Source organism: Lissotriton vulgaris, chromosome 1_1 (genome assembly GCF_964263255.1).
Source record: "Lissotriton vulgaris chromosome 1_1, aLisVul1.2, whole genome shotgun sequence".
In the NCBI taxonomy this organism is placed as follows: Eukaryota; Metazoa; Chordata; class Amphibia; order Caudata; family Salamandridae; genus Lissotriton; species Lissotriton vulgaris.
Genome location: NC_141685.1, coordinates 1,093,577,475 through 1,093,597,842, shown reverse-complemented (window position 1 = coordinate 1,093,597,842; position 20,368 = coordinate 1,093,577,475). Strand labels below are relative to the sequence as shown.

Sequence of the window (20,368 nt, the reverse complement as noted above, 5' to 3'; positions counted from 1 at the left end):
CCTGCCTACAGCAGAAACCCCGGCATGTCCAGCAACCCCTCTGAGCCCAGAGGACCTTCCTGATTTTGCACCACTTGCACCTGACACCCACGGGCCGAGTTCGAATGGCCCAACACCACGAGGAGGTCTCCCCAGCGATCCTGACCGGGGGCTCAAGCCTACGCCTGCAGCCTCAGCCCAAAGGTTCCCCCCCCGACCACGGCTGGGGCTGATAAAAAGACCTGATGCCAAAAGACGCCCCACTGCCTTGGGTGGCCCAATGGACGGGGTCCAGGCGTCTCCCAAGAACCCAACTTATCTCTTCAGACTGTGGTCGCCTTCATGAAGCCTCCCTCTGCAGCGTCTTTTCCAAACCGGAGATCTCCCTTGAAATCCACAGGGCTCCTGACGTTCCATTGGCACTCTGCACCCGGCCGCCTCTGTGCAGCTGGTGGTGAACCTCCTTTGCTGATTGTTAGCCCATTCAGTGCTGATCCTAACCCCAGAAGCTTAGCTCCCACACCCCAGTAGCCTGCTTGTAAGCCACCCCTGACCGAAGGCCCCCTTAGCCCCATCTGCTAACATTGGGCCACTGCACCCAGCCGCCCCAGTGCTGCTGGTAGCGCAAATTGGGTGCTTAACTGGACCTTGGGGAGCTCTGTTCCTAACCCCCAAAACTCATACTTGTAAAATGTTCACTTTCTTGTAAACCGTTAACACTCTTTTTTCCTTTAGGAATCAATCTTACGAGAGCTGTTGTTAGTGATTATCTAATTTAGCCTCTGCTATACCTCTGGTGATCCTGGCCTTTGTGCACACTATACTTACTTTCGTATAGTATATATAGAGCTAGCTTCCTACACCGTGATGTCTTTTCAGGCGCGCACAACGACAGACACAGAGCCGACTGACGCCTCCTACCAACGTGCAGGGGTAGAGCTGATGAAAAATCTCTGAATCCAGACTGACGCCTGGGGGAAATTCAAAAGGTTAGAAACCTACAACTAGAATATGTATTTACCCGATATATTGTTACAGAAGGTAAGTAACTAATTTGTTCTAAGTAAATTGGCACTGCCAAGAGTGCTGAAGAAGTAAGTGTGTCATGTCATAGCCATTGCTCAGTGGTCTTCCTGTTCTTAAATCTGTTTTATGATCTCTTTTTTTGTTAATCCCAATTTATATGCAGTCTCATACAGCTGAGAACAGGCAGCATCGCTGTCAAATGTCAGAAAGCTATTGTTACTAGTAGTAGTAACTTTCACTTATGTACAGTTTCCAATGGTACCTTGCAAAATTTTGAAATGAGCATGTTGAATTTACTACATTTGTGAACTGCATTTTCAGGTAAGGAGCTTATTTCGCTCATTCCAATAATTATTGTATGCTTAAACCCTTCATCCACATGACCCACATTCATGCCCATCCACTTGTCCTTGTCTATTAGATGCTTCCCCTTTTGGCGTTAGAAGAGCAACATATGTCAGGGAGACTGACTGATAGTGTGAAGTAAGGTCTGCTGGAGGAGGGGAGTCTGCTCAGCATAGGCATCCTTTTTTATTCTAAAAACAGTTGTCTAGTAAAGTCCAGAGATATCAGATAGTAGACGCCCTATAAATATGACAAAGATTAGTTGCCACAGTAAGGAATGCCTGTTTTTTTTAACAAAATGGAATGATGTATGCATTTGAATTTATTCATAGTAGACTATGATTGTCACTGATACGGTATGCTCGAGATCAAAGATATGTAATTTGGATTAGATTCCTGTAAAGAGTTCTTGGTGCATAACGTCTAATTAGAAACACCAGAGAACCCTTTAACACATTCTCTTGCTCTTAATTTGCATAGTTGTTTAAGTAACTAAGATATGCTTGACTTTGCCGCACCATATTGCACATGTTCTTTGAATTGTCTCTCACATGCATTAATTTCTTCTGAATGTTGCTCTGCAGGAATTGAATCAGTTGTCAGGAGCCTGAAAGAAGTCCCAGGGCTGAACAATGTTGAGCTACATAAGCAAGGGCTGCTGCTTCTTACTGAGATCCTAAGGAGGTAAAATGGCCCCCAGACCTGTCTCCTTCTCTCTTATTTACTCACTCCTAGTAATAAAGAAAATGAAGTCAATAATAGGTTGATGAACGATCCTCCTAGCTATTTCAGAAAGACCAAGTTATTCAACAAAAAATATGAGTTCAAGTGTCCACCCTCCATTCCCTTCTTAGCAACCAATTGCCACCTTTACTTGCTCATCTTTCTAACAGTATCCTGGCAACTGCTGTGAGTCATATCAGCATCAGCTCACCTTAAACATATGTCCAAAAGTGTAGGCATCAATACCCTATAAACACACATTCTAGACACTACTGCTGCTGAGAATTGTCCTTACCACATCTTTCTCATGATTCTTCCCAAACCTGAAGAAAGTAGTGGTTTATTAAACAAAATAGTACTCAGAAGTCAATTACACCCTGGATCCCTGAACCACTGCCAGTCTATATTTTGCACCAAATATAGCACAAAAGCTATCCTTTACTCATCCTGGATTTGCATCCTTTCCCTAGCCAATTAAAACTAGATAACATGTTTCATTCTAACTTTTGACACAGTATCCAACAGGACATCGACCATCTTTAAGCTACCAGACACACCTCTGATTAATTTGTGACTGGTATGTCGTTTATCTACCTGAGCAAGAAGTAACTGGTCAAATTGTGCTGTTTCTTCTCCTCTCCCAGTCTGTCATAAACCTGCTGAATCTCGTGGAAACACCTGTTTCCACTATAAATCAACGTTCCTCTTGTTCGTAGGCTTTTGAAGAGATCTCCCTATCTCTTTTATGTCCTGCATAGGCATCACTCACATCCAGTGCAAAAGGTCAGAGGCCCACGATGTTGCCTCACTCCATTGACCAAACGTCTGGTCCCCCTAAAGAAATGAATGGGACAAATGGACCCAAACTTTTCTGTGATTTAAATGTAGCATAGAGTAACAACAACGTATATATACACTTAGTCATGAGACTAAATAATCAGTGGTCAGCTATTCCAATATGCACCTCTAACACGGTTAAACATGAGGTCTTAAGAAGTAAAGAATGGGGTGCATAGCATGTATGTCAGACAACAAAGATATTGGTTGATATTGCCTGGAAATCCTGAAAGTAAATCTAGTGTTGGAGGATAATTTTGTTTCTCTTCAAAATTCTTAGCCTAGTTCGTTTAGGGTTAAATTACATTCAAAAGAACCCATGCATTTAATCAATTACTCATGCTTGAAGCCAGTTGTAAAACTTCGATTGTAGTTTGTGAATACTGAAAAGTAGTGAACATGAAAGGAAGATGGTGGATTGAGTCCACTCTAGAGGATGCTTCCCGAGTCCCGCTGACCTCTCCGCTGATACCGCGGCCCCCGGTGCCCCGCCGCTACCGCATGGTCACCTTTCAAGCATGAAACACTATGCATTTTGAAGGGGGCTTAATTTTTCTACAAACCTCGCTGTAGAGCACGGAGCATCTTTTTTCGGAATCGGACTGTGATGGGAATGGCGGCTTCAGCGCGGGCTCTTTGAAAAACAAAATCCTGTGGCCCCGATGTGGCGGTTGGGCTTATTGGCTGCCGGTAACTGTATCCATGTGAGTAGAATAGCACTGTGGCATCACGGTGGGCTGCGCTTCTTTTCTTCTGTTTCCGCACCAGGGGATTTAAGCAGGGTTGGCGGCTTCAAGCGGATGCCAGCGATACTTTACAAGGCGATGGCTTTACAGCGAAACGCTGCACCTAAAAGACGCGGACAGACGGGAGACCCACAGCGATACGTTTTGCTCCGGCCGTGGGGACTGTCGGTGTTGGAGGCAGTACAAAGGATCTTGATGCAGCTCGGAGCGCGGATGCCTGCTCACAGCTGGGAAGACTGATCCTACGTGGTCTGCCCTGCTATGAATATGGACACAGTATTACTAGATCTTGGGCAGCAGGGGAGTGGCCCCCTTGCAGTACATTCTAATAGTACTGAAATTCATTCAGGTATCGGGAGAGAGGGAGGAGAGAGCCATTTAGTACAAACACAACCTGGTGGCTCAGAATCAGCTGACTGTAACTCTTCTGTACCATTTGTCGTCCAGCCTGGTTTGCCAATACAAGAACATCCTCATCTACAACCGTGTGCTAACAGTCTGAGCACCAGTATGCCTGTTGAGGCGTACCCTGAAATCGATACTGCTTAGGGCTTAGAGTGCCAATGGCAATTGTGTTCACCTAGTGGCAATCTTGGGCTAGAGCTACCTTCTGGCTCTGTGCTCACCCAAGTTTTCAAATCTCCTATGGATTCTCCGGTTGGTGCCCAGCTGGAGTTCGCAACTCATCCATTGAATACCATTGGTGAGGAGGGCGAGATCAACAACGTCTTAACATCAAATACAATAAAAATCCATTCCCTCGAGGGGGAAAAAGGGTTAACAGCGAGAGGCCCCAAAAACTCCAGCGGGGGCAAGGACGGTAAAGGCTGTGGTGGCACTAAACTCCCACTTACCACTACAGTAAGGCGACTCAAAGACTCTGCCTCAAGCGGCACGAAGGCTGACTCTGGCATTAGTCCTCTACGCAGATAGGTGGCATCAAAGGGTGAGGTTAAAGCCATCATTTCACAACTTTCTAATCCTGGGAACATGGAGGCTGTTGTTTCTACTGCACCTATGGTACCCGCGGCAGCTGAGGGGGGAGGCTCACTAACGCCCTGTCACCCCGGTACAAATACTATGGCCGAGATAACAGCCCAATTGATCAGCACTCAAGAGGATCTGGGCAGAGATCCTGAGGCACTAGGTTCTGCATCGCCCTTCTAATATCAATGGAGTATACTGACCCTATGGAAGGGCTGCCCACTGGCGTCTTGCAATCTCTCGAACACGATGAGTCCTCCTTATCCACAATTCTGCAGGCACTAACTATTCAGCGAGCCGATGCTCAGGAATACTATCTTTAAGTTAAAGCTGAGAGATGGGAGATCAAACAGTCATTGACGGTTGTCACCACCAAGGCTATTTCACTGTCCTCAGTTGTCACAGATCTGCAAGAAAGGGTTGCAGCAGTCGAAGAAGTGAACACCTTTACCTCAAGAGTCGCTAAAACCTGTGAAACTCAGATGGTATTTCTAGAATCCAAAGTTGAGGATCTTGAAAATTGCCAACGGCGGCATAACTTGCGGGTCTTTGGCATACCGGAAGGGAGAGCAGGCTCCGATCCACGGGCATACATAGTTAAACTATTTCAGTAAGCTTTCCAAGATCTGATAGACTGGAATATGGACTCGCAAGTTCAACGGGAGCATTGATTACCTCTTTGAGCCCCACAAGGAAATCAGGCTAGGTCATCTCTCCCATGCCCAATTCTGACATTCCTGGGCAACTTCTTGCTACATCAAGCAATTTATGTCAAAGCACGTCCTTCCACTCCAGTTAAATTAGATACGATCACTATGTTTGTGCGCTCAGATCTGTGTAAAATTGCAATGGACAAGCAGTAGAAATTCCGTAAGTTAATTGATCCCTTTAAGACAGTTTGCTCGCAAGTCTTTTTACAGGAGCCAGCCCGCCTGAAGGTCATAAGAAACTGACACTCAAATTTTTTCAATACTGAGCATGATGCTCAACAGGCACTTTCAAAATGGCAGTCTGAATCTAGTGTAGAATGAGCAGATATGCAAAGTGAGCACTTAATTGCTCTTCCTTTTCTTCTCTCTTTTTTCTCAATGATCTTTTTTAAATATCTACCAAACACCTTCCTCCCCTTTATATTCTTGAGGGCGGGGTGGATGCCCTCCTTAAGCTGTCAGTCAGTGACAGCAAGGAAAGGGATGATTCCTTTCTGTAGGTACTGGGGGGAGGATCTTGTAGGGGTTGGGGGGGGCTGGTGTGTCAGATAGCGGCCTATCACCAGGTTGTCTGAGGGTTGGGGTGTGGAGGGGTGGCCGATGGAGGGGGTTATATAGCCAATTAATAGTTAGAAATGTAGGCCAGAACACAAGATGCTAGAGGATTGAATCAGGTGGGAGGTGGGTGAATTAAGATTATGCAGTGTCTGACTTGAAATGCATGTGTTGGAACGTCGCGGGGCTGAATCAAGTGCGAAAACAATGTCTAATCGGCGAGGAACTTCGCTTATTAAGACCACATTTACTCAGCTTAACTGAGACTCACCTCACACACAAAGACAGGTCACTGTTTAGACAACTTGGGTATGACACACTAATATGTACCTCGCAAGAGGTTTCTATCCGTGGGGTCGCTATACTGAAATCTAGGAATTTAGCAGTTACTGTCTTTCGCACATTAGCTGACACTAAGGGAAGATGGGCATTAGCTTAGTTGCTGATAGCGGGGTTTATGGCCACGATTTGCGTAGTGTATAGTCCAAATTCGGATTGCCCCAATGTGTTTGACTATTTAAGCGCCGAATTATTGGGGTGGGCCAGGGATTTGATAGGCATGGGTGATTTTAAATTGTAATATGGATAATAAAATAGATACTACCAATAGTAATGTATGGGCCAGAATGTTTGGACCAGAGCAGCTTTGTTGGAACTACCGCATATACATCAGCTTGATGATGCCTGAAGGATACTTTTCCCAACACTGTCAGGGTATACATTCTACCCTCACCCACATAAACACTCTTCCTGTAACAATATTTTCTTTATTAAGAGATCATTGTTGGAAAAAGCACGGGTAAAGGTCTGTCCCAAAATTACATCTCATCACAATCCATTAATGCTAACTTTGCAGAAACAGCTTGGTGCTAGAAAGGCTCCTCTGGTTTTTTCTTTTCCCAGACACTTATTTAGTAATCTTGAGTATCAGACATATATCAGAAGCACAGTGAAGGAGTATTTGAGTAACAATCTTGGTACAGCCAATATTCCAATATTATGGGACTGTATGAAAGCCTTTGTCAGGGGGGCAACTGTTCAGTTTATTTTAGCACAAAATCAGCGGGCAACTGAAACGGCAGAACAGGATCGTTGTGACTATTTAGACCTAGAACACTAGCACGCTGGGGCAATCATAGCGAGGGATCCAGGGGCACAGCTAATATATCTTCGGCTCTTTAAAATTTGATCCAAAATCAACAGAGGGCTATTAGATAAAATCGCTATCAACTATCACAAGCATAAAACTCTGCAATATGAATATGGAGAAAGAGTGGGGCACTTGTTGGCAATCCAGATTGCTGACAAGAAGGCTAGGTCTAACATCAAACTAATTAAAGGAGATGGCGGCTTATCTTTTACGCAGCCACATGATATAGCGGAGCAGTTTAGATTATTTTATGCCAACTTATATTCTGAGTCTGCTTCATTTAATAAATATACTTTTCTTGAGTATTTGCAGGAGAGTCACTTGCCTCAACTCTTTAGATTCCAAAGGGCTACAAAAAGATATAGAGGATGCTATTAGGTCTTTACCCTCAGGAAAGAGGGTTGGCGAGGATGTTATCCCGCATGAATTTTATAAAACCTTCAGGGATATACTAGTACCAGTCTTCACGCAGTTGAGTATTGATATTGCTAATGGGGGCGACGCTCCAGCCTCATGGAGTGCAACTAATATTGTGATATTCCTTAAGAAGGGGAAGCCAATATACGATAGATGTTCTTATTATCCTTAATTAATGCAGACGCCAATGTTTTCTCTAAGCTTCTGGTTCCAAGTCTAGTTCCTCTTATCCATAAGTTGGTCTCGGAGCAGCAGAATGGCTTTGTCCCTGGCAGAGACATAATGGCTCACATCAGCTCTGCTATATCCGCTTCTCTTCCAGGGGATACTCATCTATATATATATATATATATATATATATATATATATATATATATATATATATATATATATATATATATATATCGAACACAGATTCCCGGTACAAGCCAGTGCCCGCTCACGAGTGGGTCGTTCCTAGGGTCCCGGAAGCCCAATACCTCTCTCCAGACGTTTTACTGCAGGGAAATACGTAGACGACACACCAGGAGTCTGCTGTGCTGTGAAAATTTATTGCCAGCAAAAACAAACAACGCGTTTCACCTCACGGCTTGCTCACGTTTGCTGAGGATTCTAAAACCTAGTCCTTTTACAGTGCCAGTATGCTCGTCATAAAGGTAGGACTATTGTATAAACACCAAAAAGTGAAAGTATGGAGGACATATTGGAACAGAAAATGATAACCTTGCATGTCAGATTTATAGTTTCTAATCGATTATTCTTTTGCAAACATAAAATGGCAACAGTGTACAATTATATATTATGTGTCAAGTATTACACAAAATAATATAGCGTTAAGCATCCTGATTGCATACAATCATCTGTCCGCATGTATCAATGCCAATCATTCTCGGCTTGCTTTAGCCTGATAATGATAGTTTACATCAGTGTCTGTCCGCCATCTACTGTTGTACTGTGTTATGCATTGAGGAAACATAAAATATATAATATATGTTTTTTAGGATATACTGGAGGACTGGGATTAAGCCCAAGTGGGCATAGTCTTAAAGCTGACAAATATATTGGTATCCATGACATTCTCTTTGACACGATCCATACTTGAAAAGTTGAGCCCAAGTGGGCAAAGTCAATAGTCTAGTAGATTATCTGCATATATTTGCAGTGAATTCAAAAAGTTCCCAACTGCCTGTGTTCATAGTTGCTCATTTTCAGACTTTCACATTTCATTTCAATCCTCCAAACAAAGTTTCCTCCGTGCCACATAGGCTTTTTTGGTTATAACTGACATTTCTGTGCATTAGGGTTCCAATGTCCAACATCATATAAACAAAATCTGTGAATTAAAACATAGAAAGTAGTTTAAAAAGACGACTCAAGTTCAGCAGCTAAATAATTCTGATGTTAATACATCAAATGTTTCATGTACAAGCTAATTCATATTTACATTTCTCATTTCATCGCTCAAGGTGCACAGAAAGTTCCTCATGATTATTCAGACCCTGAGGGAACGTAGTTTCAAAATCAATAATGTATCTTGATTCCATCTTTCTAAGGCATGTTGTTCTGTCCCCACCACGTACTCCCAGGTCAATCCTGTCTAGCACCACCATTCTCAGCAAGTTATCATTTTGAAAGTGGTATTCGAAAAAATGCCTAGCCACAGGGTATTGCACATTGTGGTTCTTAATGGCCGTGAGGTGCTGTAGCACTCTTTCTTTTGCCTTTAATGTGGTGCTTCCTATATACCACTTATCGCATGGGCAAATAAGTAGGTATACGCAGTACATGGTATTACAGGTTACATTCTTCTGTATAGAAAACACCCTTCCAGTGCTAGGCACAGTTACCTCTTTACAACTGATGCTGTTGCGACATGCTTTGCATGATCTGCAACACTTGAACCCTGGTGTATCAGTCGGTTTTTCGGTGCTGATCACTGAATTTGGACTGAGCTCATCCCTCAAGGATTTGCTCAACGCTATATTATTTTGTGTAATACTTGACACATAATATATAATTGTACACTGTTGCCATTTTATGTTTGCAAAAGAATAATCGATTAGAAACTATAAATCTGACATGCAAGGTTATAATTTTCTGTTCCAATATGTCCTCCATACTTTCACTTTTTGGTGTTTATACAATAGTCCTACCTTTATGACGAGCATACTGGCACTGTAAAAGGACTAGGTTTTAGAATCCTCAGCAAACGTGAGCAAGCCGTGAGGTGAAACGCGTTGTTTGTTTTTGCTGCCAATAAATTTATATATATACAGGCAGCCTAAAACTGTTCCAATAAGGCAAACAGCCAAAATTACATAGGTTTCTCTTGTATGAAAATAATCCCCTAAATACACCTTGTAATAGAGAACATACACTGTAATAGTATCATACAAGAATCCTTTATTTTCAGAAAAGGAAGACAGGCAACAGCAGGCAGTTGGCCCAGAGGCTGCATAGATAAATAACTATCATAGTACAGTAAAAAAACCTGTCACCTTGCCTTTAAGGCTTCCAAGATTCTGGACACTGTGCCTTTAAGACCTCCGGGAGCCCCTCTGCTCCCACCATGCACAACAGGTGACAATTAGGTCAGTTCTTTTTTACGGCTCCTTCTGTGAGGACCCTCGAGCTTGAGCTCGACAGTTTTTGACTTTTTTTAGTCAGGAATTGTTTTTCTTCTCTTAAAATTCAACATTTTTGTCTGGTGGTAGTTGATTTCTACTTTTTTCCAACATATTTACTATCTTTTTTTCTGTCAGAATGCCAGCTTTATTTCATAAATGTCCATCTTGTGGTAAAAAGATGGCAAAATCTGACCCACACTCAGTGTGCATTGTGTGTTTTCCATCTTCCCCCAAGCCTGAAGTTTGCTACTACTGCCATCAGTTTTCTAAAAGGACCCTGCGTGACAGGGAAAGGATTCGACTCCATGCTGTGTTGGAGAGGGGAAATAGTCATCCCAGAAGTGACCTTGGGACTCAAGAGCCCTCCTCTCATCAAGAACATCGAAAACAGCGTCTCTCTGCCTCTCCAGGGTCAAGAAAGAGGCAGATTCCAGATTGTTCACTGTCAGCGTCGAGATCGCCATTGAAGAAGCAGACAAGACACTCTTCAACGTTGAGACGGTAAGAGCCTCTGTTGCCGAAGAAAGGATCGACATCGAGGCATACTACTTCGGGCACGAGTTATGTTGACCCCGAGAGTCAAAACACCTGTCGACTTCGAAACATCCGTCGACGGCAAGGCACACTCCGCCACCTTCCTGAGGGTCGGAGTTGAGAGGTTCACCGGCTTAAACTCTGCCAAGAACTACAGGCTTTCGACGTTGAGATCACTGTCGCCATTGAACCGTTCTCAGTCGAAGAAGCTGACGTTGAAGAAGCATCATAGAAGATCTCCGCAGTTCGAGCTCATGGGCGATCAACGTTGAGAGCATCGCGGAGACAGGAGTCTTCCAGCATTTAATGTCAACGTCGTAGATCAATCAATCAATCAATCAATCAGTGACACTTATAAAGCGCGCTACATACCCGTGGGGTCTCAAGGCGCTGGGGGGGGGGGAGCCGCTACTGCTCGAACAGCCAGGTCTTCAGCTTCTTCCTGAAGGAGAGGTGGTCTTGGGTCAGGCGCAGGTCGGTCGGGAGGGAGTTCCAGGTCTTGGCGGCCAGGTGGGAGAAGGACCTTCCTCCTGTAGTCGCTCTTCGGATGCGGGGGACGGCGGCGAGGGCGTGGTTGGCTGATCGGAGGTGGCGTTTGGGAGCGTAGAAGTTGACTCGGCTGTTGAGGTAGCTCGGGCCTTGGTCGTGTAGGGCTTTGTGTGCGTGGGTGAGGAGGCGGAAGGTGATTCTTTTGTTGACGGGGAGCCAGTGAAGGTCTCGCAGATGTCCGGAGATGTGGCTGGTTCGTGGGATGTCGAGGATGAGTCTGGCTGAGGCGTTCTGGATCCGCTGGAGTCTCTTCTGGAGCTTGGCAGTGGTCCCGGCGTAGAGGGCGTTGCCGTAGTCCAGTCGGCTGGTGACGAGGGCCTGGGTGACGGTCTTCCTGGTCTCGGTGGGGATCCACCAGAAGATCTTCCGTAGCATGCGTAGGATGTTGAAGCATGCCGAGGAGACGTTGTTGACTTGCCTGGTCATGGAGAGGGAGGAGTCCAGGATGAAGCCCAGGTTGCGTGCATGGTCTGTCGGTTTGGGTGCGGTGCCCAGGGCGGGAGGCCACCAGGAGTCGTCCCAGGCGGAGGGAGAGGAGCCCAGGATGAGGACCTCCGTCTTGTCCGAGTTCAGTTTCAGGCGGCTGGTCGTCATCCACTCGGCTACCTCTTTCATCCCTTCGTGCAGGTTGGCTCTGGCGGCGGCGGGGTCGTTGGTCAGGGAGAGGATCAGCTGGGTGTCGTCGGCGTAGGAGATTATGCTGAGGTTGTGTTTGCGTACGATGGCCGCGAGGGGGCTCATGTAGACGTTGAAGAGGGTGGGGCTCAGAGATGATCCTTGGGGGACGCCGCAGATGACTTCGGTGGCCTCTGACTTGTACGGTGGTAGGCGGACTCTCTGTGTTCTCCCGTCGAGGAAGGAGGTGATCCACTCCAGCGCCTTGTCCTGGATTCCGACGTTGCTGAGACGCCGTACTAGGGTGCGGTGGCAGACCGTGTCGAATGCCGCGGAGAGGTCTAGGAGGATGAGGGCCGCTGTTTCTCCATTGTCCATCAGGGCTCGGATGTCGTCGGTGGCGGCGATGAGGGCGGTCTCGGTGCTGTGGTTGGCAGAGTCCTTGTCGTTGTCGAGACATTAGTCGACGTCGAGAGACAATAGACCCACCGTCATCTCGGAGGAGGTGACAGTGAGGCCTAGGTCGACGTCGAGGTGTTCTACATTGAAAGACAACAATCCTGTTGTCGTCTCAGAGGAAGTGACAGAGAGGCCTAAATCGACGACGAGGGCAAGAAGGTCAACATCGAGGGAACAGTCATCATCCCCTGGCTTTAACATTGTTCAGATATCCCCGGAGGGCTCTCTGGTGGCTGCTAAAAAGTCCCGTCCTTTTAACCTTTCGCAAAGGTGGCTGGAAAGTGTCAGACGCAAGGAAGCAGGGGGTGCTGCTCATAGTAGTCTGGGCTCAGATTTCTCTCGTGCTCCAACGGCTTCATCGAGAGGGTCTCTGAGAAGGAATCTGAGAAGGTTGAGGTCCCCATCTTCTCACTGCACACGTTCACAGAAGAGATCACATTCTCACCATGCTTTCTCTCCAAAACGAAGGCGTCAAAGATCACCATCTTGATCAACGTCCACCAGGTCTTCGTTAAGGGACTATTCTCCAACTTTGTCGGCGACACCGCCATCAAGAGTGTCCCCAATTGATGACATAGGTACCTTCCCCCATGTTCTCAGCAGAGGGGCCAACAAACTGAACTTAAGCATGTCGGTTCCGGCGGTCTCACTTCTGTAATTTTTTAGACCTTACATCATCGTTCTTCAACAAGGTCTTTGCTGCCATTGGTCCCAGACCTTTTGGAACCAGCTTTGCAGACTTTCTTAACTCCTGCAACAGTAGGTGTAGTACCTTCTCGCATTGCAAAGAAGTGCAAAGCCCCTGATCAGGATCCATTATTCCTTCGTTCTGATCCTCACCGGATTCTGTAATTGTAACGGCGGCCAGGAAAACACACTGCTGCAGACTCATCTGATCTGGCCGCTTACGGCTATTTGCACAACATCTGTTATAGACGCTCGGCCTGGATGCGTCTTACAGGTCTTAAGCCTGATTGGCAATGGAAGATCGTCAATCTACCGTTCAACGGTTTGGGTCTCACGCAGCTGATTAGGTGTCCAAAATGAAGGCTGAATTGGACTTTGTGAAGGCAGTTGGACTGGAGAAGTGGAAGGAATTCCGCAAACGGTTTCGTCCCTACGACAGGCGTTCCTTCCAACAGAGGGTTCAAACCCCTCAGTGGTCCTCTCAGAATCAACAATAGCAGAGGTCACACTTCTACCAGAGGAGACCTGGTAGAGGAAGAGGAAACAACCGACAGCAGGCCTCAACTGCTAAACAACCAACCAAACAACGAACACTGCTTCCAACGTGCCTGGTAGCCACTCCGGTAGGGGGAAGTATTGCTTTTCACCTGGAAGAGTAGAGATCAATCACAAACGACAAATGGGTACTGAATATTGTGCAAAATGGATACTTGCTGATGTTCAAAACCCTACCGCCACCAACAGTCTTCTACTAAAAAAGGCCATAGAATATGTTCCGACTCAACAACGAAAACAGGGAATATATTCTCGCTATTTCCTGGTCCAAAAAAGAGGCCCGGCGAGAGAATACAGACCAATCCTAGATCTGCGCTTCTTGAACAAATTCATCCGCAAGGAGAAGTTGCGGATGTTGGCCCTGCTCCAGATCTTCCTTAATCTCCATCAGGGGGGCTGGATGTGTGCTATAGAGCTGCAGGACGCTTATTTCCATGTCCCGGTGTCCGAAAAGCATCAAAGGTTTCTCCCCTTTCAAGTAGCTCATCAGCACTTCTAATTTCGAGTCCTTTCCTTTGTGCTCAAATCGGCTCCCTGAACATTTTCAAAGTGTATGGCAGTGGTGCAGCTTTTCTCTGCAAACGCAAGATTTTCATGTATCCCTATATGGAAGATTGGCTCCTAAAGGTCTCTACGCCTTCCCTGCTTCAGAGTCATCTTTCCTTCTGTCTTCAACTACTGAACACACTGGATCTGCGGGTCAACTACAAGAAATCGGTCTTCAACCCGACCCAGAAATTCCATTACCTGGGCGCTTCACTGTATAGCGTAAAGGTAAGTGTGTGTCCTTCAGAGGAGAGGTTATCATCAATCAGGGAGAAATGTTGCAAACTTCCAATGACAGTGTTGAGCACGATGACTGCGTGGACCCGACTGGCTAATAAATTAGATATTGGCATGATGTACGCGCCACTCTTGCCCCTCGTTTATCACCCAAGCATGCCCCTACTGCAGGAGGCAGGATTTCGGAAGCTGCTTCACAGCATACATGTCACAACATGGGGTGACTTGTATCATGCTGGAACATTCTGTTCCATGGAACATTTATATGAAGGCATACAGCCATCCCCACTTGACGTCTTTCTATACATTAGGCTACGCCAGGGACTTAAAGCGCTTACACCCGACTTCCCGCATGAGCCTCAGACCTTTGCACCGCTGCAACGCATCCTCCAAGACGATACACCCAATAAACTGGTGTCAACAATATACAGGTCGGTCCACTCACTAATAGACGCCCCACAATTAACGGCTATGGCCAAATGGGATCAGGAGCTAGGGGTGCCACTAACAGACAAACAATGGGAGTTCTGTCTGCAGCAGACAGAACGAATCTCCTCTAGCAGCAGATTCAGAATTATACATTATAAATGTGTTCATAGACTGTATTACACTCCAGCCCGAATGTGTGGATTCCAACTTCGCGTCACAGACAATTGTGATAGATGTCACGCCCCAGGGGCGGATTTTCTACACCTGGCGTGGGCGTGTGATGAGGTGCAGATGTATTGGTGTCAGGTGTTTTCAGCACTGCCAAAAATGATTAACACCGAGGTTGACCCATCCCCTATGCTGGCGCTCTTAGGATACGTAGAGCCCATACAGGCAGCACCCGCAAATTTACCGCACTCGGCTTTCTAGTTGCCAAGAGAAGAGTTGCGTGTAGATGGGGCAGGGGCAGAGCCCCGAAATTTAAGGACTGGTTGCATGACCTCACCTTCTGCCAGGAACAGATTAACACATATTCTGAACTATTGCCGATAGCCTCACAGCCCACGGATATCTGGGCTCCGTTGGGGTGAAACTGCTGTAGATGGGATGCCCACCTAGATACACACCAAGGGCACCCTCCTAAGATACCTTTATGTACACATCTGAGGTCACTCCATTGTGAATGAGAAGGTAGGGGTATTGGGGAGAATAGGGTGTGCTACATAAGTTTAGAGGAGTTGTGGTAGTAGTGTGTGATCATGTACTAACTGGATCGCAACCGCGCTGCTGGTCGATAGAACTGAGGAACTTGTTACATCTCTGTAGTGGGTATTTTACTGCAATAATTGATATTCATAACTGTGGGCGGGCACTACGGGCAGCTTGAGATGCAAAAAGGCCGTAAGATAGGTAAGGATGAGGCCAACTGGTAATTGCACAGTGCTGGTATGATAAGACTGCTTGAAATCAATTGTCCTGATTCTGTACATGCACTGATCGTTTTGAATATGGACTGAAATGTGTACACGTCAATGCACCTTTTGTTTGATGTACTGTCGCTCAAAATGTCAAAAATAAAGTTTAAAAAAGAAAAATAAAATGTTGCAAACTTCTCAGCTGTCATCTTCACACAGTCAGGCAGGTGTCTTCGCTTCTGGGGTCAATGGCTTCTTGTGTCTTCATCATCCCCAATGCCAGATTGAAAATGCGTCCTCTACAACAGTCTCTGGAGGATCAGTGGATGCAGACGTCAGGCCGCTGGGAAGACCGTGTGACTCTACCTCAGTCAGCCAGAGAATCCATCACATGGTGGATGAAGCGATCACAGCTACGGAAGGGATTCCCATTCGACCAATATACTCCCACTCAGACTATAGTCACAGATACTTCCCTGCAAGGTTGGGGAGCTCACATGGGACATCTTCAAGTACAAGGCTTCTGATTGGAGACAGAGCCGGGGTACCACATCAACCTTCTAGAGTTGAGCTCTGCACCTAGCCCTCAAGTCGCTGTACCCTTCTCTACAGGCTAGCGCCCTCTTGATTCATACAGAAAACACCACAACAATGTATTATCTGAACAAGCAGGGGGGCACCAGGTCAAGACCTCTCTCTCAGGAGTCACAGACCATCTGGAAGTTGCTTCTTGCAAGAAATCTCAACATTTTGGCCATTCACCTACCAGGGTCTCTGAATGTCCAAGCAGACGTCCTAAGCAGAGTCTTAGTCGAAGCTCACGACTGGGTGTTGAACAGCAAAGTCACGCAAGACATCTTCCGGCAATTGGGAGTGCCAGACATCGATCTCTTCGCAGACGCGGCAAACACTAAATGCCCTGTCTTCGCATCCAGGTTTCACAATCCCACTACTCCTCCTGAGAGGTCCCTCCATTCTCTAGACCTCAAGAGGGTTCTGAAATTTTATCTAGAAAAAATCAAGTCCTTGTGAAAGACGGGCCAGTTGTTTGTTAATTATGGTCCCATAAATATCGGTTTGGCAGCTTCTAAAAGATCCATCTCTAGGTGAATAGTCTCTTGCATATCTCTGTCCTACCAAATAGCCAAAAAGGCTCTTCAGGGAAACCCTAAAGCACATTCTACCAGGGGAAAAGCCTCTACCATGGCTTTTCTTAGAAATTTTCCTATAGCAGAAATTTGTAAAGCAGATACATGGCTTCCGTTCATTCTCTCGTCATTACTGTTTGGACTCTGATACGCAGGCGGATGCCCAAATTGAGAAAGACTTGTTGAGAAATGTATTTGGTTGATTCCATTTTAAGATGCACTGTTATATATTTGATGTACTGGTTTGCTCGTCCGCGAGGTAGTGGGTATGGGCTTTCTACTCTATTCAGTGCTTAGGACTATTGATGAGTATCCCCTGGAAGAGAAGAATAAGTTACTTACCTGTAATCCTAGTTCTCTTCCAGAGGTATACTCATCTAAGTCATAAGCAACCATCCCGCCTCCCCGGACGAGCAATTATAGTACAATAATGTGTTGTTTGCATCTGATGTTCAGGGTGATACAAGTTAGTACACTGTAAAAAAGAACTGACCTAACTGTCACCTATGGTGCATGATGGGAGCAGAGGGGCTCCTGGAGGTCTTAAAGGCACGGTGTCCAGAATCTTGGAAGCCTTAAAGGTAAGGTGCCAGTTTTTTACTGTACTATGATAGTTATTTATCTATGCAGCCTATGCGCCAACTGCCTGCTATTACCTGTTTTCCCTTTCTGAAAATAAAGGATTCTTGTATGATACTATTGCAGTGTATGTTCTCTATTACAAGGTGTATTCAGGGGGTTATTTCATACAAGAGAAACCTATGTAATTTTGGCGGTTTGCCCTATTGGAACAGTTTTAGGCTGCATGTTTCTATATATAATTAAACATATGTATGCATCCTGGTGGCCCACATCACTAGGCACTTCCCCGGAACCCACGGACCACGCACGCAACCTGGGGGTCATCCTCGACTCCACCCTCTCCATGACCAGGCAAGTCAACGCCGTCTCCGCGACCTGCTTCAACACCCTACGAATGCTCCGCAGAATCTTCAAATGGATCCCTATCGACACGAGAAAGACGTCACCCAGGCCCTCGTCACCAGCCGACTCAACTACGGGAACGCCCTCTACTCTGGAACAACAAACAAGCTCCTGAGACGACTACAACGAGTCCAGAACGCCTCAGCTCGACTAATCCTCGACGTTCCCCACCGCAGCCACATCACAACCCACCTGAGAGGCCTGCAATGGCTTCCCGTCAACAAGAGGATCACATTCAAGCTCCTCATCCACGCACACAAAGCACTTCACAACACCGGACCTACTTACCTCAACAACTGACTCAGCTTCCACACCCCCACCGAAGCCTCCGCTCAGCCAACCTCGCCCTCGCCACAGTCCCTCGTATCCGGAAAACCACAGCCGGCTGAAGATCCTTCTCCTACCTCACTGCCAAGATCTGGAACACTCTCCCAACCAACCTACGACAGACTCAGGACCTACTGGCCTTCAGAAGACTCTTCAAGACCTGGCTCTTCGATCAGTAGCGCCCCCCTTGCGCCTTGAGACCCTCACGGGTATGTAGCACGCTTTGGAAATGCAATGATTGATTGATTGATTATGTGTATGTTTCGGAAGTGTTATACACCTGTGGGCCAGAGCATACACACACACCGTTTGATGTCTCTGGCAAACTTAACAAACAGATAGGGATGGTCATGCTCGATGTGGAAAAGGCGTTTGACAGAGTGGCCTGGGAAGCTTTATGGCTTACCATGGCAGCATTCGGTCCCGGACCCAAGTTTATTTCTTCAGTGCTGAAGCTGTATAAAAAGCTGTTTGCAACAATTAAATTGAATGGCATAACATTTACCCTCTTTGCTGTTCAACGGGGGTCACGGCAGGGATGCCCACTGTTCGCCTTTTTGTTTGCTCTCTACACTGAGCTGTTTATAAGGCATCTGCTGCTGAATGGAGGGATCTCCCCAGTGTGTCTCAATGGTGTGGAACTCAAGGTAACTGGGTATGCAGATGATATTGCAGTCTGCTCTGCTACCCCTGGAGGTGGTATAGACTCTATTATGCAAAAAGCTGAGCTATTTAGCTCTTTTTCCAGCTATAAGTTGAATTTAGCTAAACCTCAGACAATTGTAAACTTTCAATCGGAAACCCTGCCTCTCACATGAGGGGTTAAACAAACAGCTACCTATCTTGGTGTATGTCTTAGCAGTCAGGTTGATGATATTGTATCTCTGAACTAGGAACCGTTTCTTAAGACGGCTTCGGCTAAATTGCGTAGTTGGCATTGGCTTCCGCTTAGTATATATGGGAGGTGTAACATAATAAAAATGAATATCCTTCCTAAATTCATATATTTATTTTGTTCAATACCCCTGTGGGTTCCTTGGTCTTTTTTTAAAAGATTAGACATTGTCATAGGTAGTTTTATCTGGGCTTACAGTCTCGTCAGGAGGGCTCTCAGGTTTATGAAACTACCTTACATACAAGGGGGTTTCAAGCTCCCAGACATCAGGCTCTACTATTGGACTGCTTTTGTTTGTCGGATCCGGGGCCTGCTCTGCGGGCTGGATCCTGGTCTGGCTTTGTTGTCTTATCAGCTAGCCTGCGGTCCATCGGTTGGGTTCATGCTATATAAGACTTGTGACCCTAACTACTACAAGCGAGTGAAGTTTAACCCTTTCGATGCTGATGACGAGCTCAGCTCGTCATCACCCACGGGTGTCGTGTGCTGATGACGAGCTGAGCTCGTCATGAATAAATGGCATCAAGAGTTTCCCAGCACTGGGGGGGAAAACGCCCAGCAGCCATGTGGTTAAGGTAGTTAAAGATATTATCAGGATATGTCAAGATATTTGTAAGCAATGCTCTTTGCCCCCATTGTATCAATATACAGTGCTATGGGGCAACCCTATGCTGCCCAATGTATTTCAAGATCCTGTCGGAAAAGGCTCGCAATGTAAGGGCATCAATTAGGTCGGACAGCTATATAATGGACGGGGGTTCTGCTCTTTTGCTTCACTTAAAGACGAGTTCGGTCTTCTGCAAAGTACTTTCTTTAACCGCTTTGATGCAGCTGGAATTCCCCTGCGGCGCGAAAGAATTCCACGTGTGCGCGGAAGGGATGGCCCCCGGGCCATCCTTCGCACACGTCCACCATGACGCATCGAAGAGGTTAAGTATCTACAAATCATGGACTTTTTTGTACGAGATAAAAAGTTATCAGTAATGCCTTATCAGTAATGCTGAACCCGTCGTAAATATTGTCTGGAATATATATACGAGCTCCGGTCGAGGCGCTATCAGGGCAGCTTATCAGAAATTTCTTGCAGCAGCTAATGATGATAGCTTACAGATCGCTACTAAACTAAGCAGAGTTCTTAGGGTTGAAATAGAGGCTGAGCAAATACAGAAGTCTACGGGCATATTAGATTGAGTGGTAACCTCCATCAATTTAAAACTATAACAGCACTGGATAGTTTATATGTTGTATTACACACCGGAGATTATATCCAATTGGGCTACATCTCGATCTTCCGATAAGTAAATTTGTCTGAAATGTCAACTCTATGCTGCAGACCTTAGGCATATGTTTGTCGACTGCCCTAGGCTTAACAGGTTCTGGAGTGGGGTCT

The 20,368-nt window shown here is 46.0% G+C and overlaps 1 protein-coding gene across 1 annotated transcript in view; it reads left to right on the top strand.

The window, feature by feature from the left end:
• MEI1 (meiotic double-stranded break formation protein 1) overlaps window positions 1–20,368 on the top strand; it is a 3,731,473-nt gene that overhangs the window by 1,059,170 nt on the left and 2,651,935 nt on the right. Inside the window, exon 10 of the mRNA XM_086963480.1 lies at window positions 1,935–2,034. Coding sequence (XP_086819606.1) covers window positions 1,935–2,034 — 100 coding nt within the window. The remainder of the gene's footprint in view (window positions 1–1,934; window positions 2,035–20,368) is intronic.